Source organism: Serpula lacrymans (genome assembly GCF_000218685.1).
Source record: "Serpula lacrymans var. lacrymans S7.9 unplaced genomic scaffold SERLAscaffold_17, whole genome shotgun sequence".
Taxonomy (NCBI): Eukaryota; Fungi; Basidiomycota; class Agaricomycetes; order Boletales; family Serpulaceae; genus Serpula; species Serpula lacrymans.
This window is the reverse complement of record NW_006763306.1, coordinates 631,571-650,344: the sequence shown is the minus strand read 5'-3', so window position 1 is coordinate 650,344 and position 18,774 is coordinate 631,571. Positions and strand designations below refer to the sequence as shown.

General features: G+C 46.3%; 6 protein-coding genes across 6 annotated transcripts; 5 read left to right on the top strand and 1 right to left on the bottom strand.

Annotated features, from left to right (window-relative positions):
• Positions 1–22: 22 nt before the first annotated feature.
• Positions 23–3,159, top strand: SERLADRAFT_479772 (uncharacterized protein; the record flags this gene model as incomplete). The annotated part of the gene is made up of 7 exons (XM_007323988.1): positions 23–388; positions 464–1,535; positions 1,593–2,396; positions 2,447–2,528; positions 2,577–2,583; positions 2,641–2,721; positions 2,782–3,159. The coding sequence occupies 3 exons, from the start codon at positions 229–231 to the stop codon at positions 2,020–2,022; spliced, it is 1,662 nt and encodes a 553-aa protein (XP_007324050.1).
• Positions 3,160–3,260: 101 nt separating this feature from the next.
• On the top strand, positions 3,261–5,007 carry SERLADRAFT_479769 (uncharacterized protein; the record flags this gene model as incomplete). Its single annotated transcript, XM_007323987.1, has 3 exons — positions 3,261–3,750; positions 3,807–4,605; positions 4,668–5,007. The coding sequence occupies 2 exons, from the start codon at positions 3,309–3,311 to the stop codon at positions 4,247–4,249; spliced, it is 885 nt and encodes a 294-aa protein (XP_007324049.1).
• A 576-nt stretch (positions 5,008–5,583) lies between these two features.
• SERLADRAFT_443380 (uncharacterized protein) lies at positions 5,584–6,318 on the bottom strand (the record flags this gene model as incomplete). The annotated part of the gene is made up of 5 exons (XM_007323986.1): positions 5,584–5,791; positions 5,909–5,975; positions 6,026–6,056; positions 6,108–6,206; positions 6,268–6,318. The coding sequence occupies 5 exons, from the start codon at positions 6,316–6,318 to the stop codon at positions 5,584–5,586; spliced, it is 456 nt and encodes a 151-aa protein (XP_007324048.1).
• A 2,445-nt stretch (positions 6,319–8,763) lies between these two features.
• SERLADRAFT_443379 (uncharacterized protein) lies at positions 8,764–9,463 on the top strand (the record flags this gene model as incomplete). Its single annotated transcript, XM_007323985.1, has 3 exons — positions 8,764–8,788; positions 8,845–8,877; positions 8,943–9,463. 3 exons carry the CDS (start codon positions 8,764–8,766, stop codon positions 9,461–9,463), a joined length of 579 nt encoding a protein of 192 aa, XP_007324047.1.
• Positions 9,464–11,044: 1,581 nt separating this feature from the next.
• On the top strand, positions 11,045–11,647 carry SERLADRAFT_443378 (uncharacterized protein; the record flags this gene model as incomplete). The annotated part of the gene is made up of 2 exons (XM_007323984.1): positions 11,045–11,082; positions 11,263–11,647. The coding sequence occupies 2 exons, from the start codon at positions 11,045–11,047 to the stop codon at positions 11,645–11,647; spliced, it is 423 nt and encodes a 140-aa protein (XP_007324046.1).
• Positions 11,648–15,768: 4,121 nt separating this feature from the next.
• Positions 15,769–18,238, top strand: SERLADRAFT_443376 (uncharacterized protein; the record flags this gene model as incomplete). The annotated part of the gene is made up of 6 exons (XM_007323983.1): positions 15,769–15,978; positions 16,027–16,155; positions 16,806–16,889; positions 16,946–17,569; positions 17,653–17,785; positions 17,838–18,238. The coding sequence occupies 6 exons, from the start codon at positions 15,769–15,771 to the stop codon at positions 18,236–18,238; spliced, it is 1,581 nt and encodes a 526-aa protein (XP_007324045.1).
• Between the last annotated feature and the right edge of the window lie 536 nt (positions 18,239–18,774).

Below are 18,774 nucleotides of genomic sequence, written 5' to 3'. Positions count from 1 at the left end.
GAACATGGAGTGATAATGCGGTGGTAGTCAAAGCACAGTATTATTATTGTAGGCGCCAGCTTAGAGCTGATGAGAAAAGAGCCATTGTGGCGTTGTTCCACTCTTCTCCTGCCACAGTTTCCTCGTGTCTAGAAAACTCCCAAATTTACATCAGCAGCCATTCTCAGCCACCATCGTCCTGCGCGTTCGACCTCTATCGACCTCAGAGGCGAGGTTCGTGCACGGAAAATGTACCCCATATCGCCTAGAAGCGGCAACTACGAGCGCTTGGAAGGCGGATTAGGTCCCAGCAGGATGAACAGAAAATTCGCATGGAAGAAGCTGGCTATTGGCACTGCTGTGCTTATAGGGCTTGTCTACTTTTTTGGTCCAAGAGTAGATGTTCCAGGTGTGTAACAGTTTATTGTGATATCGTTTACGACGTTTTTGGCTCTGGGAAATGTCTAACGTGTGGTCGTGGCAGAGCTGCCAACACCAGGACTCGAGGATGTCTATGTACCACCGCAGCCTGTCATACCTGAAGCAACAGGCAAGCCTTCTGAACCTACTCAAGACCCAGTCACAGTCACAGAACCTTTGGAACCGTCGACACGCCCAACGTCCCCTGCCACTGATCCTGACCCGCTGAAAACCGTTCACTGCACCACCCCATTCAAGGCTGGCTCTCCCATTGTTCAGTATGCGCTTATGATAGACGCTGGCTCTACCGGTTCAAGGATTCACATTTACAAATTCAACAACTGCGGCTCGTCTCCATCTTACGAGTACGAGGTATTCAAGATGACACAGCCTGGTCTCTCATCAGACGACTACAAAGGTCACCCAGAAGCTGCCGCTAAGAGCCTTGATGTCCTGCTTGATGAGGCGCTGCATGTTGTACCGGAGCAACTCAGGAGCTGTACGCCGGTCGCGGTAAAGGCGACCGCTGGCCTGAGATTGTTGGGCACTGAGCGAAGCACGGCCATCCTAGATGCTGTACGCCAACGGCTCGTTGACACATACCCTTTCCCACTACCAGACACTGATGCCGTTGTCATCATGGACGGCAAAGACGAGGGCGTCTACGCGTGGATTACGGCGAATTACCTGCTCGACACTATCCGGGCGGACACTGCTCCCGGCACGCCAACGTATGCTGTACTGGATTTGGGTGGAGCGTCTACGCAGATTGTGTTTGAGCCTCAGTTTGACGACGGTCTTCCGGATGTCGCTCTTGAGGAGGGTGAGCACAAGTATGACTTGAAGTTTGGTGGGCAGACGAGGGTGCTGTACCAGCACTCTTATCTGGGCTATGGTCTCATGCGCGCGAGAGCGAGCGTACATCGTGTCGTAGATTTCATGTCGACTCTACGTACAGGGCGTACGGGTACAGAACCTGTTGCGGTGGGTAATCCATGTCTGGCACAGGGTACGCAAAAGGTCGTGGATATCGAAGATGGTTCGGAGGAGAGCAAGAGCGTCTTGATGACTGGTGGAGATATTGGGAGCTTTGACGCCTGTAATCGGGTGTTGGAGCTGGTGATGGCGAAGGATGCGTATGTCTTCTCTGCTCTTTTCTTTCTCGGTATGGTGAACTTATCTATTGGCCACAGTGTTTGTGAGCTCAAACCTTGCTCATTTGACGGTGTCTATCAGCCTTCATTGCTAGATACCTTCCCCTCTGGGAAGGTTCTCCTTTTATCCTACTTCTATGATCGCATCACCCCCCTCATATCCCCGCAATTGCAATCTCAGTCGCCGCTCACCGTATCCACAATCGCAAACATCGCAACAGATGTCTGTCGTGGACGCACAGCATGGGAGAAACGATGGGGAGACAACAGTGAGGCGATGGACGAGCTGGATGGACGCCCAGAGTGGTGTCTCGATCTCACGTTTATGCATGCGTTGTTGAAGTTGGGATATGAGTTTGGAGATACTCGCGAAGTTGCATTGGGCAAGCAGATCGATGGCACCGAGCTGGGATGGTGTCTCGGCGCGACGATTGCTATGGTCGGTGGCGAGTTGAAGTGTCGTGTGTGAGGCTCTCGAGGTGTTTCTGCGTCCTCATAAGTCGTGATCCTAGGCGGCGATGCCCCCCACAATGGAATATATAGAATATACCCGGATGTAATCTGGCTAAAAGCGAGCTCTACTACTTTTAAATCGTGTACGTTGCAGCCAAAAGGACCTCAACTTGGAGTGTCAAAAGCACTCGAGTTACAGAATTGGCAGTATGGTATTTATTTCACTACCTAGAGTAATCCAAGACCTGTCCCTTCTTTCTTTGCACGGTATCAGTCACGAGTGAGATCTCACGAAGGGTGCTTTTTGAGGTGAGCGTCGATTCGATGCACTTGTGCTATCGCCTTCATCGAAGCCTAGAGGTAGGGATAAATATCTGGAGTACTCATATGCTGGAGATGCGTCAATACCGCGTCGCGAAGAAGTATTGAACATGGCTCACAGATGGTGATACTGCTTGCTCCTGAAGTCCTTAGGGCATCTGAAACTAGTTCTCTCTCCAACGATATCCACAGCCAGCGCAACTGCAAAGATACTAAGAGAAATGGATATAATCGACGGGAATGCCTTACCGGTAAACTACACGAGAAATCTTTAGAAGCGTACATAGGGAAAATATAAAAGTAGCAGACTCACAAGTTGTCATGGGTTCATCAGCAGACCTAATCTGCAACTGATAAAAGTATGCTCGGCCGTGATTGCACTTATCGCAATCGGCTGGTCAAGCACAAGCTTAAATTTTACTTGCAAAACGAATCTGAAGCTTATGTGACCCACCTGCTGTAGAATCTGCATGCTTCCACATCTCATCGCCTCCCAAGACGTCGTCCACCTCTTTTTGTTTCAACTTCGTCCTAGATGTCATCTACAGGCACATTTCCAGAAATAAAAACAAATCAGAAATTCCGTTGACCTTCTATCATATCTTCCACCCTAAGCCTTCACGCTCTCAGCGTACCTGTTTCGAAATGGGAAATTCATAAGGACAGCTATTGCATGCCCATTTGTTGTATCCAGTTTCTGCAGAAATGACGAGCAGATTTGCACAGGTTGGACAGAACAGCATTTTGGCTTTAGAATGTTCTGTTGGAAAGGACTTTGGGATCAGAAAATGTCATAAAGAACTGGCGGGGCGAGTTGCAGCTGGACGGTCCCAAAAGAAGAAAACTGCTTGCGTCCCAAATCACAGCCATACATTGCCTTGAGACAGTGACCACAAGGTCAGAATTCTCAGTCTTCAAGTCGCCATGGAATACAAATAACTCTCTGTCTATTGTCTTTCATCTTTTTCTAATTATTGTATCATGTCCTGGTTCCAACGCAAAGGCAAACAAGCCGCTCACGCAATTCCACCTCCTCAATGGGCGCCTGCACCAGAAACATCTCATGTTTTCGGTCTCTTGCACGAAGCTACGGACGACGAATACACAGCAGCAGAGAAATTCTGCGCAAACAATCCTCCAGAAGCCCCGAGACTGCTCCCCTCAGATGTCGTTGACAGAATCGCAGCTGAGGGTTGCAGAGCCTGGGGCATCGTTACCCCGCCTAGATCACGTTTCGCTGGGCGGGTACAGAACGATAGCAAGGGAGGACCGGGAGTGGTCAGGGTGGTCACAGACACTGCTTGTCAGGACACATGTCTGTTGAGCGATCTGCCTTTGATGGCAGGTCTATATGACATTCAAGGCAAGACGGGTATGTACTACGAAATAAAGATTAATAGGATGGACGGGATCATAGCTGTCGGTAAGAAGCATACGCTCATTGATCACTTCATGAATTAAACTAGTGGATTATGATAGGTACCTCCTGCCGACCTTATCCCTCTTGGAGACTTCCAGGATGGAACAGACTAAGCGCGGGCTTACATCTCGACGACCTTCGTAAATTCTTCGAAGACCCCGACGGAGGAAGAGACTACACTGACGCACTCAGTCGCATCGTATCTGGAGACACCATCGGGTGTGGCTACGAATTCTCCACCAGCAGTATATTCTTCACGTATAACGGTTACCGACTACCTCCCGCTTTTACTGGGGTATATCTTCCCAGACATCGTCACGATGTTTACGCCGCTATCGGTGTAGAGGGTCGCAACGAGTTTGAGGTGAATTTTGGTGGTGATGTGTTTCGGTGGAAGGAGGCGAATGAGTGGCAATGGAGAGTCGAAGGACATGTTGGACGCTTGACTGGGTCTTCTGGGAGCGCAGATGATGAGTTACCTGCTTATAGCGTCGTCCAGTGATACAGCCGGTTGTTTTTGTCCGCTAGATTACATCGTAATTTGCACGATAATATGCGCATTAGGGTTCTTCAACCCATACGTAATGTACCACCCACGACGAACCGAACAAGGGAGCCGAAGGGTATTGTATATATAATACACTATCATTGTTTCCCATTTTATGATCTAGTCGCCAAGAATCCTGTACCACAGATGAACACAACAATTGTCCAGTCTGCAATTTCGTGGTTCAGATCTACCTCATCGGGTCAAATATCATCAGAGGCATCGATGGAAAACGCGTCAAAGTCGCTTGAGTCCACTGAACCGCGGTGGAAAGATTCCCTCGAAAACGCTATAGAAAAGACAAATAACAAAGGTTAGTCAACTCCTAAGTATCTTGTGCAGAAAATGAGCTCACATGTGCCTATGGCACCTAGTATTCAGTTTTGCAACCATTGAAGACGGCAGCCCTCGTAATCGTTCTATCACCCTTAGACAATTCCTCGTGCCGAAAAAAGCCTCTTCCCTTCCCCTGATCGTCTGCACAGCAGATGTACGATCACCCAAAATCGACCAAATCACAAGCAATGCAGAAAGCGAATCTATCTTCTGGTTTCTAGACATATTGGAGCAGTACCGAATCAGGGGACTAGTGGCCGTCATGCCTCACCCATCTCACCCACTTCACTCGCAATTCCCGAGCACCAGAGGCCCTGCGTTACAAGCTTTAAAAGATGAGAACTTTGATTGGGAAGCTTTTCGTCTCGAGGTATTCAATGGCTTGGAAACATTCACGAGAGCGAATTTTGTGAGACCAATTCCTGGGACCAAATTGGAAGGAGGGTACGATGAGATGAAGAAGTGGCCACATGATTTACCCAATTTCGATGATGCTGAAACCGAAGAGGACAAGAAGAATATTGCGATTGCATTTGAAAGATGTGCGCTGGTGATAATTGACCCAGATTATGTGGACCTATTCGAGTCCACCCCTCAACCGGCTCAACGAACGAAGTTCAGGAGAGAATATAAGGATTGGGTAGAAGAGATCGTTGTACCTGGGTAACTTGCTCGCCAAATGGACAGTATCTTCGTCGCCTTTAGCCCTTTCAGAGGGCTAAAATCATGCTTGTACGCATGATACCTGTAGTTCGAATTACGCCCTTTAGGTCATTTCAACCTTCATAGAGGGATATGGTCCATATTCCCTCCTAATGCATGTCATGAAAGCCAGAGGAAGATAAATGTTGCGAATAATCTTGAGAAAAGTGAAGGGATGCCATCGGAAACCAGCTCCTGTGACGTATGCCACGTTTCAGCATTATGTTTCATGTTGAGATGTCCAATTGCCACTAAGCTGCGAAAGAGTATGTACGAGTAGTCGTCATGAGAGCTTCCTTGTCACGTCCAAGTTTACTGAGACAGCTAGAGAAATTGTATAACGTATGGGCGTAACTGACAGTGCATCGCGTAATCTTCTCCACAGCGAACTCTTTGTAGAATTGAACAGCTTCTTCGAATTGGTATTGGAGCTGCTCTATGACAAGGTTTAATTCTTTTCTTGATTTCTATATTGTCATCTTTATTTGGTTGCTGCTTTCTCGATGCGAATGATGGCGAATGGCTGTAGACCCTTATATAAGGTCATAATAATCCCAAGAAAACACAATCACTCACAGTGAAATACCGGTGGCAACTCTTGACTTGTTTGCTCTGATCTCCTCCTCAAGACTGCCGCTAGTAGCTAAAGCCTTTATCTTGTCTACAGCACCCCAATCGAGGAGTTGTGCGTACAACGGGAATTCGAGTGCGGAATAGTAAGCCCCTGAATTCACCGTTGAGTATATTTAAGTCCAGGAGTTCAAATCGTTCTGACCAAGATGTCTGTGGTTTGATTCGCGACATTCTGCAATTCGTGTACGGTCTCAATAATTTCTTCCGCTAGAATCTCAATTCGCCTCCGATTGGTGTGTATCTACACAAGATTATAGGTATGAATATTTGTTTTCGGTAGACTACATCATACATAGACATACCTTGTCAATTGAAGCTTTGAGTAGGAGGCCCAAGTCGATAAGCTCCTCCATAGTGGATATAATAGTCCAAATATTGACGGCAGCCGACAAAAGGTCTATCGAAACATAGGCGGTATTGAACCCCCATTATAAGCAAATCGAACCACGGCTTGTCTCAAGATTTCTAGAAGTTAAAGTACTTCTTGAGGCACTATTGCACACGACGTCAGATAGTTGTCTTGACACTGACGCTGAGCGCTGACCTTTATGAAACACACAATTGCTTGTGCATTCAGCGAATATTACCCGTTAAGGTTCAACAAGAAAACCTACCAGATGCAAATGGGGAATTGGCAGACTTGATACTCTGACTGCTGGTGTTCTAAGCCATGATATGGAGGTAGAGGTAGCGGCCTTGCTCTGAGGTTTCGGGGATGAGTATTCTGCCTTCTCGATTTGATAGCAAAACACTCAAGAATAACCATAGATCTGGAAAGAGACGACGACGTCCGTTCCCGAAGGACTGAAGGAGAAATGAGGGAGCACCGGGAGCTGGTCCCTAGACAGAGAGGAACACATGATAGTAAAGCGTAATGACCAGTGACCAACATAAGCCATATGTATGATTATAGGAACCTCAGGCATGATGCGACGACAGATTAAGACAGTTTTGTGACTTGTGAGTTAAAACCAAGGGGAGTTGGTAGGAAAGATAGTAACAATGGCTGCGTGGCTGCGACTCCGAAGCGTGATTGATTAAATTTGATTCCGAGAGGGTGATGACTTGGGTAAATAGAACTTCGAGGATAAGCGATTCGTTACCATCTTGTTGGCCAGACACCTAAGGCACCGACTGGTGCGAAAGTATCAGACCCAAGATCACACCAGCAGACAGGTGAGCGTCAGCTAGTCTCCAGGTGAACGCATCCGATGACAGCTAGCAATGTCACGATTTACAAATGATCCTAGACACGTACTTTCTCATGATGCGGCTGCTGGTAGAATATTTAGGCGATAGATGGATACATTGGCTGGAAGAAAGCCAAGAAGCCAAGATCCCAGCGGACATTGTGCCGATACTAGGCCTTCAGGTTTACTTCAGTCCCACCCAGAGCTAGAAGTCTACGGAATCTTCTCAATTTGGCGCGGGTATAGTGAAAGTACCACTGTACTTTTCTAGTGCCGGTGACATCGCGGACTCTGCGCAGCCGGACCTTTCCGAAACTTTCTTTTCCCGCTACGGTTAGTAACGTGGGGGCGCCATCGTGGTCTATGCAATTAAAGCACGACGTAAACTGTAATCTGGTTTCAGCTTCCAGCTTTCGATTTAATGGTGAGTCTGCATATTGCTACATAATACCTAGTGGCATGGCAAAAAAAAAGTGGTACAAAGTATGATGTAAGTTTAGTGTTTGTTGTTTCTTTTCTCTTTGATAGATCCGGTGTCTACTGAACGTATATTGTGCAATCCAATGCAGTCAACATAGTTTCTTCCTCTGTCTATTTGATCAAGTCATCACATCTGATCATTCTGCCATACCAACAACCGCACTTGGAGTTATATCTTATGTCTAGCTAGAGCGGCTAGATTGACCTTCACTGTTATGATAACACAATTTTCGGACTTTCCCTTTACTTTTATTCTCCGCTTTAAACTTGTACTATAGCTTTCACACATGGTGCCACGCAGCACTTCCCCTTTCTTGCGCCGCATTGCCTTTCTTCTTATTTTAGACACAACTCTCTCACACAGTGGAGCTGGCCATGCAGGCTAGACCCCATGACATCATCAGCCACTGTCTCTATCAACTGTATAGTACACATGTACAAACAACCCTGTAGTAGTATATAAACTCCAATAGATCCAGGAGACTCCTCAGCGAGTACTCCTGCTGTATACCAACTAACTCACTGCAACTTAAGGGGTAGCCACTCCCTCTCCATTCTCTTTATAGTGTGTACCTGTGTGCGCCGGAGTAACTAACTCTTGGTTGTTACATTAGGACTCGCTCTTCTACTCTCTCGCACATTTTGTGCAAAAAGTCCCACTGGGCACCTGGACTCCAGGGTGAAGGAGATCTAGTTATTGGTTGGGAATATCCCGCATAGCAGATAGGTGCGCTCTTCACGACGGCCTTGTAGTGGTTTGGGAGAAGAACCAAAACTTTTCATACGCGGCCCCCAGCGTTAAGGGGAGTACCATAGCTCAGCAGTTGGTGTGGAACCACTGTTGATTAGATTTTAGAATACAAAACTTCTTCTTCAAATACCTCTGACCGGGCCGGGCACTTGCCTCCGCCAGTTGGAGAAGGGTTGACAGCTTAACAAGCGGACCACCCCCTGACAACCGTTCGGACCAGGGTTTCTTACGAATACTTTTTATATACTTTTCAAATACTATAGTGTGGGCAGTCGGAGATTGAGATCCGATACTCAGCTGGGAAGAGGTAGATCCGCAGATAGCAAGCGGGGACCCCCAGTTACATTTTCATTACCTTACAAAGAGAACAAGTCGACATGTCATCGCAACAAGATATGAACAGTCTGCTGCATGCCATGCATGCATAGATTGCTACGTTAACCTCGCAACTCACTGAGCTGCAGAACAACCCTCCTGTGGCAACCCCCTTGGTTAAGAAAAAGTTCCACAAGAAAGTCGAAGTCGTTGCTGACCCTGGCGCCTTCAAAGGAGACAGAGCGCGATTTGCCAAAAGGGTGGATCAAGCTCCAAATTTGGGTCAAGGCAAACTGGGACGTGTTTGCCAACGATTTTGAGGTAGCCACTGCGGTGCTATCTCGACTAAAAGGACCTGTGGTGGGTCGATACGCCCAAGTAAGACTGCAGGAATGCTACACCGCGGGAGTGTGGCCGACCTGGGACGATCTCAAAAAAGAGATCGAAAAATATTTCAAACCGCAAGCTGAGCGTGACTGGGCACATCAGCAAATCCATTCCTTCAAACAAGGAAACATGAGGACGGATGACTATGTTACCTGGTTCCTGGCCCTCTCCATCCAAGGAGGGCTTGGTAATGAACACGCAGTAAAACTGCTGGAACGCAATGTGAACCCTCGCATTGCAGAACAGATCTATCTGCAGGATACTAGAAACAAGAACTTGGCCCTGGCAGCTGAGGAAGTACGAAGAATCGGTAGAGCCATGGAGCTTTACCAAATGCACCAAGGTGGCGGTGTCGATGATGAGAACTGTTGTTAGAAAACCACACACAAAACAAACTAACACACAATCCTCCCAGATTCCACGGAACTTGTTTATGGGCTTTGCCTCCTAGAACAGTGGAGTGGTCTGGTTGTTCGTGGGGTGGTACGTATAAAGATCCTTCAAAGTAAAACCCAGTGGTGTATGAGTGTGGGTTTTGAGGAGGAGGGATAGTTGAATTTATAGGAAGATAGGTGCGTTGTGGCGAGTATAGACGAGCACTACCTTGCTAATTGTAGCACAAGGTAGGTTTGAGAACAACGAGGATGACGAGGTGACGAGGTTCCCAGTGATAGCAGGCTCCTGACGCACAAACTGTAGTGCTCAGAAGGACTCTAATCGAAGGGGATGACAATCACTTTCAAAAGTGACGAGTGACGATGACAGCAGTTAACAGTGGTAGAAGTGGGAAGTGTTGTGACCACACTGGATCACAAGTAGCAGTAAGAAGTGGACTTAAGATTAGAGAAGAAGTCTGGAATCGAGTTCTTGTTCTTTTTTTTTACAAGGTAAAATACAGGGGTTTATATAGTAAAAGAGAAGTAGGCTATGCACAGTATAGCTGTGCAAAAAGAATGAGAAAGAATATGAAGGAAGGAATGTACGCTGACGAATCCTGCGTAGGTAGTACAGGATAAGATTGTCAAAAAAAGAAAAGAAAGGGATAGAACAATAAATGCTGTGAGTAATATCACAGGTTTGTACAGCCATAAAGTAAAGTCCAATAGCAAAAAGAGAGCAGGAAAATCATGATGTCATGGGAAGATGCAGTAAAAAAAGAGCAAGGCAAAACACTATCAGTATCAACACAGTTCCTTTATTGTCAGTCAGGCATTCTAAAAAAATATGTGTCCATAAAAATGATTCAAAAATCAAAAATAATCGCACTGTAAATGAATGTTCTGCTGAAAAAAAAGAAACTGGAGCCACCGGTCCACCACCTAGTCCAAATCTGACAGTTCCATGGCCTTACCAATGGACTGGTTGTGTTGGACCACCTGATCAAACGAGGGAGGGAGAGGAGTAGTTCCAATTTGGAACAAGTGAGTCCCAGGCAGCGTGTGGTAGGTGTAGCTGTAGCGAAGACGATGGACAAATGATAAGTGTACCCAAGTGAATGGGACAGCGATGAACATGGGCGACGCAAGGGGATGAACCTTCTCCAGCTCAAAAATTACCCACCCACGCTCCAACCAGGCAAGACGAGCGACCGATGTTTTGATAGTATATGATGGCAGATCGACGTCATGAAGATGGACCTGTTGCCCTATTTGGACCGGCCGCCGGGGCTTTGCTGATATCAGCAGTGGCACGTGGTAGTCAACGGATCGGCGACGGAAGCGGATAGGAAGTGGTGACATCAGAAATGGTGGGGGTGCAAAGAAGATGAGGAGGAGGAGGGTGGAGGTGACGAGGAGGTGAACTAAAATGGGGACCCAGAAACGACCGTCGGGTGAGAATAAAAAGGAGAGGAAGGGGCCCATGGTGGGGCTAGGCAAAGGAAGGGGAGTAAGGGAAACGACAAAAGCGAGGGCGCAATGCAATGTGTAGCCAGTGGCGACGCGAAAATTTGCCGAAATGCCGAAATGCGGAAAGTACCGGATGGAAAAGCAAAGGTGAGCGTGACTGGATTGCCTAATAGAGGTGGTGCTGATCAGCCACAAGTTCAAAAAGGGCAATATTAATTACTATTCCACGTGGCACTGTGCCTGTGTGGCGCAAAGGCGAGTCTTTTTGAATATTCGCTTCGTTATTGACACCTGTCCATGCTACCAATCAACTTTGGTGCATGACAGCGGGTCCAGCACCAAAAATAACGAATCCCAGAGGCGCCCTGGGTCATCAAACCAAACTAAACACTCTCACGGGTTTCAGCTGTTCGGGCTGCAACCAGGTCGGGGTACTCCTATGGATATCGGCGCGGTCCAGGGCGGACAGACACACAAATTCACCTGCTACAACTGTGGGCAGGAGGGGCACATAGCCCGAAAGTGTACAAATGGAGCGCAGGGCGCTCAACAAAAAAATAATCAAGGGCGCCAGGCGTGTCAATTAGAAGCTGAAAAGCCGGACAATTGGCTCAATACTCTGGCCGGTCGTTCGTACAACGAAATCTGGGCTTTCTTCTATGACCCACAGGTCAATGAAATGAAGGCTCAGGGAAAAGAGTTCGGAGCTTAGGTCACTTGGGTGCCTTCTGTAACAACCAAGAGTTAGTTACTCTGGCACACACAGGAACACACTATAGAGAAAATGAAGAGGGAGTGGTTACCCCTTAAAATGCAGTGAGTTAGTTGGTATACAACAGGAGGACTCTCTGAGTCCTTCCCCATGTATTGCTCTTGTATATATACTAAAATACATGAGGTACTGCAGTTGTAAATAAAGTTCAAAGTTCAATGTCTAGTATGTGACCGGTCACATGATGAGTCTAGACACTGGTCAGGTGATATGTCACATAACTGGTCATATGACTATGAAAAGTTGAAAATGTAAAGTAAAGTAAATGGTCACATGACTGGTCATGTGACTTGGAAAATAAAAGTAGAAGTACAAAAGTGAAGCGTAAGTAGATGCTGGTATGTCAATTGTAACACCTTTGCTCCTACGAACAATGAAGTAAACCACAACAAGGTGGCCCCTGCTCCGGGGTGTTGCACGAGCAATAAAGGAAAGACGGGGATGGCTCCCCAATTTGTAAATAGATTCTTAAATTTGTTATCAGAAGTATGTACTTGTATGAAGCAATGTAACTGTAAAATAAATGATACTACCGCTGCACCAGCGTCTCCTTCGGAGTGTGGCCCCGGCAAGACAAACACTAGGGTGCTTGATTCTGGTAAAAATAAAATAGAAAAACATGTAACTTTCTATACCCTCTCTTCTTCACTGGAGCCACCCTTTCCCGAAATCCCAAGGCGTGTGTTGATGCGCACGTATTTATTCCAAAAAGAGATCTGTTTAGACGTTGGTGTGGAAAACCTTGCCCAGTGTCATGCACCAAAGTTGATTGGTAGCATGGACAGGTGTCAATAACGAAGCGAATATTCAAAAAGACTCGCCTTTGCGCCACACAGGCACAGTGCCACGTGGAATAGTAATTAATATTGCCCTTTTTGAACTTGTGGCTGATCAGCACCACCTCTATTAGGCAATCCAGTCACGCTCACCTTTGCTTTTCCATCCGGTACTTTCCGCATTTCGGCATTTCGGCAAATTTTCGCGTCGCCACTGGCTACACATTGCATTGCGCCCTCGCTTTTGTCGTTTCCCTTACTCCCCTTCCTTTGCCTAGCCCCACCATGGGCCCCTTCCTCTCCTTTTTATTCTCACCCGACGGTCGTTTCTGGGTCCCCATTTTAGTTCACCTCCTCGTCACCTCCACCCTCCTCCTCCTCATCTTCTTTGCACCCCCACCATTTCTGATGTCACCACTTCCTATCCGCTTCCGTCGCCGATCCGTTGACTACCACGTGCCACTGCTGATATCAGCAAAGCCCCGGCGGCCGGTCCAAATAGGGCAACAGGTCCATCTTCATGACGTCGATCTGCCATCATATACTATCAAAACATCGGTCGCTCGTCTTGCCTGGTTGGAGCGTGGGTGGGTAATTTTTGAGCTGGAGAAGGTTCATCCCCTTGCGTCGCCCATGTTCATCGCTGTCCCATTCACTTGGGTACACTTATCATTTGTCCATCGTCTTCGCTACAGCTACACCTACCACACGCTGCCTGGGACTCACTTGTTCCAAATTGGAACTACTCCTCTCCCTCCCTCGTTTGATCAGGTGGTCCAACACAACCAGTCCATTGGTAAGGCCATGGAACTGTCAGATTTGGACTAGGTGGTGGACCGGTGGCTCCAGTTTCTTTTTTTTCAGCAGAACATTCATTTACAGTGCGATTATTTTTGATTTTTGAATCATTTTTATGGACACATATTTTTTTAGAATGCCTGACTGACAATAAAGGAACTGTGTTGATACTGATAGTGTTTTGCCTTGCTCTTTTTTTACTGCATCTTCCCATGACATCATGATTTTCCTGCTCTCTTTTTGCTATTGGACTTTACTTTATGGCTGTACAAACCTGTGATATTACTCACAGCATTTATTGTTCTATCCCTTTCTTTTCTTTTTTTGACAATCTTATCCTGTACTACCTACGCAGGATTCGTCAGCATACATTCCTTCCTTCATATTCTTTCTCATTCTTTTTGCACAGCTATACTGTGCATAGCCTACTTCTCTTTTACTATATAAACCCCTGTATTTTACCTTGTAAAAAAACAACAAGAACTCGATTCCAGACTTCTTCTCTAATCTCAAGTTCACTACTCTGCTACTTGTGATCCAGTGTGGTCACAACACTTCCCACTTCTACCACTGTTAACTGCTGTCATCGTCACTCGTCACTTTTTGAAAGTGATTGTCATCCCCTTCGATTAGAGTCCTTCTGAGCACTACAGTTTGTGCGTCAGGAGCCTGCTATCACTGGGAACCTCGTCATATTGTCGTTCTCAAACCTACCTTGTGCTACAATTAGCAAGGTAGTGCTCGTCTATACTCATCACAAAGCCCCTATCCTTCTATAAATTCAACTATCCCTCCTCCTCAAAACCCGCACTCATACACCTCTGGGTTTTACTTTGAAGGATCCTCATATATACCACCCCACGAACAACCAGAGCACCCACTGTTCTAGGAGGCAAAGCCCATAAACAAGTTCCATGGAATCTGGGAGGATTGTGTGTTAGTTTGTTTTTGTGTGTGGTTTTCTAACAACAGTTCTCATCATCGACAACGCGCAAGGCGCTATTTAAAACTGCAGAGCAGATGAAAGACAGGGCAGAGCGTAGACGCTCTAAAGCCCCTGACTACAAGGTTGGCGACCTGGTCTGGTTAGATACCAACCACTTAAAATTAAAAGATCGGCAGTCTAGAGAACTGACCGAAAAGTGGATTGGCCCTTACCGGATCAAGGAAGTCAAACCAAACGCAGTGGAGCTAGAACTCCCAAAATGAATGAGGGTAGTACCCATGGTCAATATTAGCCGTGTGAAACCCTACAAAGGGCCGCTGCCAGGACAGCGTGTAGACCGGCCCAGACCGGTTGTAGTCACCCAGGAAGGTGAAGAAGAGTTCGAAGTGAAACGAGTAGTGGATGCACGCTTGAAGCGTGGTAAATTAGAGTTCCTAGTCCTATGGAAGGGCTATGGAGACGAGGACAGAACGTGGGAACCAGAAACCCATCTGGACAATTCCCGCAACACTGTTCGCGAATTTTATTCTAAGAATCCTTGAGCTCCTAGGAAGCTTAGAGGCATGGTTTCAAATCTTTTTAATTCTCTTTTTCAACCTATGCCCAAAAATTTTACCACTACCTCCAGTATTTGGTCTCGCCTGGAAGTCGAGCCTTAGAAGGGGGGTAGTGTTACAATAACACAATTTTTGGACCTTCCCTTTACTTTTATTCTCCGCTTTAACCTTGTACTATAGCTTTCACACATGGGGCCATGCGGCACTTCCCCTTTCTTGCGCCGCATTGCCTTTCTTCTTATTTTAGACACAACTCTCTCACACAGTGGAGCTGGCCATGCGGGCTAGACCCCATGACATTATTGGCCACTGTCTCTATCAACTGTATAGTACACATGTACAAACAACCCTGTAGTAGTATATAAACTCCAATAGATCCAGGAGACTCCTCAGCGAGTCCTCCTGTTGTATACCAACTAACTTACTGCATCTTAAGGGGTAACCACTCCCTCTTCATTCTTTTATAGTGTGTTCCTGTGTGCGCCGGAGTAACTAACTCTTGGTTGTTACACAACGATCCTTTTCTCTCTTGCATTCCTCTAGCAGAACCTATTACTACTGCAAATGGCGAACAACTTCACATACCTGCTAGAAATGCACCCCCTGATCTGCCTCACTGGGATAATCAGGGCCCCATCCCACCGGGAACCAAGCTCTCTTATCACCCTAACTCTGCACACGACTACGGCAGGCTACCAAATGCCTTGGAACAAATGAATGCTGATAAATATGCCAACAAACACACTCACAGCGTATATTGGCCCTTTGCCACACAGAATGAATGGGAGCTGGCAAAATTCCTGATGGAAACACTCAATCAAATGCAGATCGATAAGTCCTTGAAACTTGCCTGGGTAATTACTTTGTCGTCCAGAATCTGTGGGAAGTGCTCATGTATTTTCAGACAAAAGATCCTTCAAAGTTGAGCTTTGGTTTGGCATACCGTCTAACATTGTTTATGGAGGTACTGCCAAGTGGGCCAGTATGGAAAATGGAAGAAATACAGGCCAGAAATTACTGACTGAAAAACCCATGATCCTGCTGTATAGGGATGGTCTCGGAGTTGTCAGATCACTGTTTGGAAATCCCATCTTTGCTAAACACATGATGATGGACCCAAAGCAAGTAGTGAACAAAGATGGCGAACAGGAGTACAGCGAGTGGATGACCGGTGACTATGCATGGGCTATACAGGTATGTATCTGTATCATTATTTGCTCGTTTAGCTGATAGGCAGTTTAGGATCAACTTCCTATCAGTTCTACTATTGTCGGAGTTGTTGGTGCATCAGACAAGACAACAGTTACTCGGGGAACAGGTGGTATTGACATGCATCCTACCTTTTTCACACTCACAAACATCTCATTGGACGTGCGTATGAAAGCCACAACTCACTCTTGGCTCTGCACGGCTTTCTTACCCATTCCAACGTTCCTGGATTGTCGCACTGAATACCAATCTATTCTCTCGGATCATGTCTGGCACACCTGTATGGACATTGTTACAAAAAACCTCAAGATGGCGGCTAGCACAGGCGTATGGATGGCTGATCCAATGGTGTAGCCCGTTGAGCATATACACCGTTAGTTGCTTGGGTAGCTGACTTACCAGAACAGCAAATGATTGCATGCAGTACGAAGAACCTCTCACCGATCTCACATGCTTGCTTGAAGGAATTTGGTGATAACAAACCTTGTTGACCACCGCTAGGCATTGATACACTCCTAGCCATTAACAGCATCCAATCCGATATGTGGGACTTTGGGAGCTTTGTTCCAGAGGCAAAGGCTAAAGGTTTGAGTGGTGTCCATCATCTGTTTTGGCGCGATTGGCCTTTGGCAGACCCAAGCAAATTTCTTGTTCCCAAGGTTTTACATACATGCCATAAGTTTTTCTTTGAACATGTCTTGCTGTGGTGTAAGGAAGCTATTGGAAGAGATGAACTCGGCGCACACTACAGGAGTTTACATGTACGAGTGGGATTCAGACACTTCACTAACGGGATTTCACATGTCAGACAGATGACAGGACGTGAACATCGTGAAATCCAGAGGACAATTGTTGCAATGTCGGCTGGTGCTGTTACCCCCTCTTTTTTGCGAGCTGTCCGTGCTCTTGTCGACTTCATCTACCAAGCTCAGTCCCCTATCCATCTATAAAGGACATGGTCACTTCTCTGTCCGAATTTCACCAAAATAAGCAAGCTATCTTGGATGCGGAAGCTCGCCGTGGTACGTCTACGACCATCAACCATTTCAACATTCCAAAACTTGAATTATTGCAACATTTTGCTCGAGCTATTCGGAGCATGGGGGCTGTCATGCAGTTCATGGCTGATGTCACTGAACATCTTTTAATTACTCATTGCAAACACCCCTTCAGTGGTACTAATGGTCGTCGCCATTTTGAATTACAGTGCGTACGTATTCTCGACCGTCTGGAAAAGGCGCGGATGTTTCATCTATACTCAATCCTACGAGACCGCAAAATCTCCCTAATCAATCATCTTGTTGTTGAAGAAAGCTCAATGCTTGCTGAACTTGACCCTGAATCGAGCTGGCTATCTCGCGCTTTGCCCGAAGAAAACCATATCTCCAGCATCCGGCCCCTCCACAACCATTTTTTGAAAGGGATCCAGTCTATTGATGCCAGGTCAGTGCTCCACCTCACAAAGCAGCCAGGTATAAAGTCTATCTCGATCAATGATGCCGCAGAACTGTTTGCTTTAGAAGACTTACCAGCAGCCATAGCCGACTATGCACAAGGCTTATCGGATGCACAGCATGTTCGTCACAGGTTTCTGGGCCAGACGACTGCGCAAATTTATCATTCACACATATTTGGGTGTGGTATAAATGCAAAATGCAGCTACACTCGACATTTTGGTCACATATCATCATGCCGCCGCAAACTATTCAAGCATATCTGCCCTTGCCCGATATGCCACTCGGAAACTGCGATGCTGTGATGCTGGGTAATCAGGATGGGCATGGTTTGCAGTGTAAGTTTATAAAGTTCATCATAACATTAACCGATGTGTTGCTTTTATCTAGCTACTTCTGTGGTGCAAACACGTATCATATTTCAGGCCATAGCGCCGCGAAACACTGTCCTCGACCAATGTCTATCAACTGTGCTTATTTATGCACAAAACTTTGGTTATACAGGAGCGAGAAGAGATGGCCAAGGGAACATTTTGGTAGAAGAAGATGTTGATATGTACATGGTCGAACGACTCTTCCGCAACTTGACAACCAGAGAAAGGATCCGGGCAGGCAATGTGTATCCTCTCAACTCGATACACTTGCCTGTCAATCTTATACCCGTCTTTGGTGCAGTTATGAACCGTGACATCAATTCCAGCAACTCTATGGAGGTTCCAACAACTTTCTATGTCAATAATTTCTCGGACAAAGAGACCTATAATATGTTTCTGACCGAGTTTGCAGATTGATTGTTGTACAGTAGATATTCACGCTTCTAGTTATCGTTCTCTGATATGATAATGACAATCAGCCACCACTGGCAATCTCTATCTTATCACGCTGATAAAATGCTATCTCTATGATATCTGAAATCTCATCGCAATCTACTTCTGAAAATTCAATCCTTTGGATATATATGGTAATATCGACTTTTTCCACCTATCAGAGACGTCGGCGCCAGAAGTCTCGAATTTTGAAATGCGCCTAACGCTAGGCGAGGTTTAAGCGAATTTTCGCATTTTGCAGATGGAGAGGATTTCAAAGTCGCGACCTTATTATGTTTATAAACTCCCACGCCTTTAGTTTCCTTGTAGATTTTCTTCCCTGCCGTGTACCGTAGGCCCGATTCTATCTCCGTGCCGTGGTTTTCGTACCAAGCGAACTGTTAGCGACATTCGAAGTAAACGCTGAAAATATTTCAGGCGCCTGAAAAAATAAAAGTGATGATTTGTAAGCATGCTGTAGTTGAAAAAAAATATGTGCAAACTGATAAGATATCGAAATC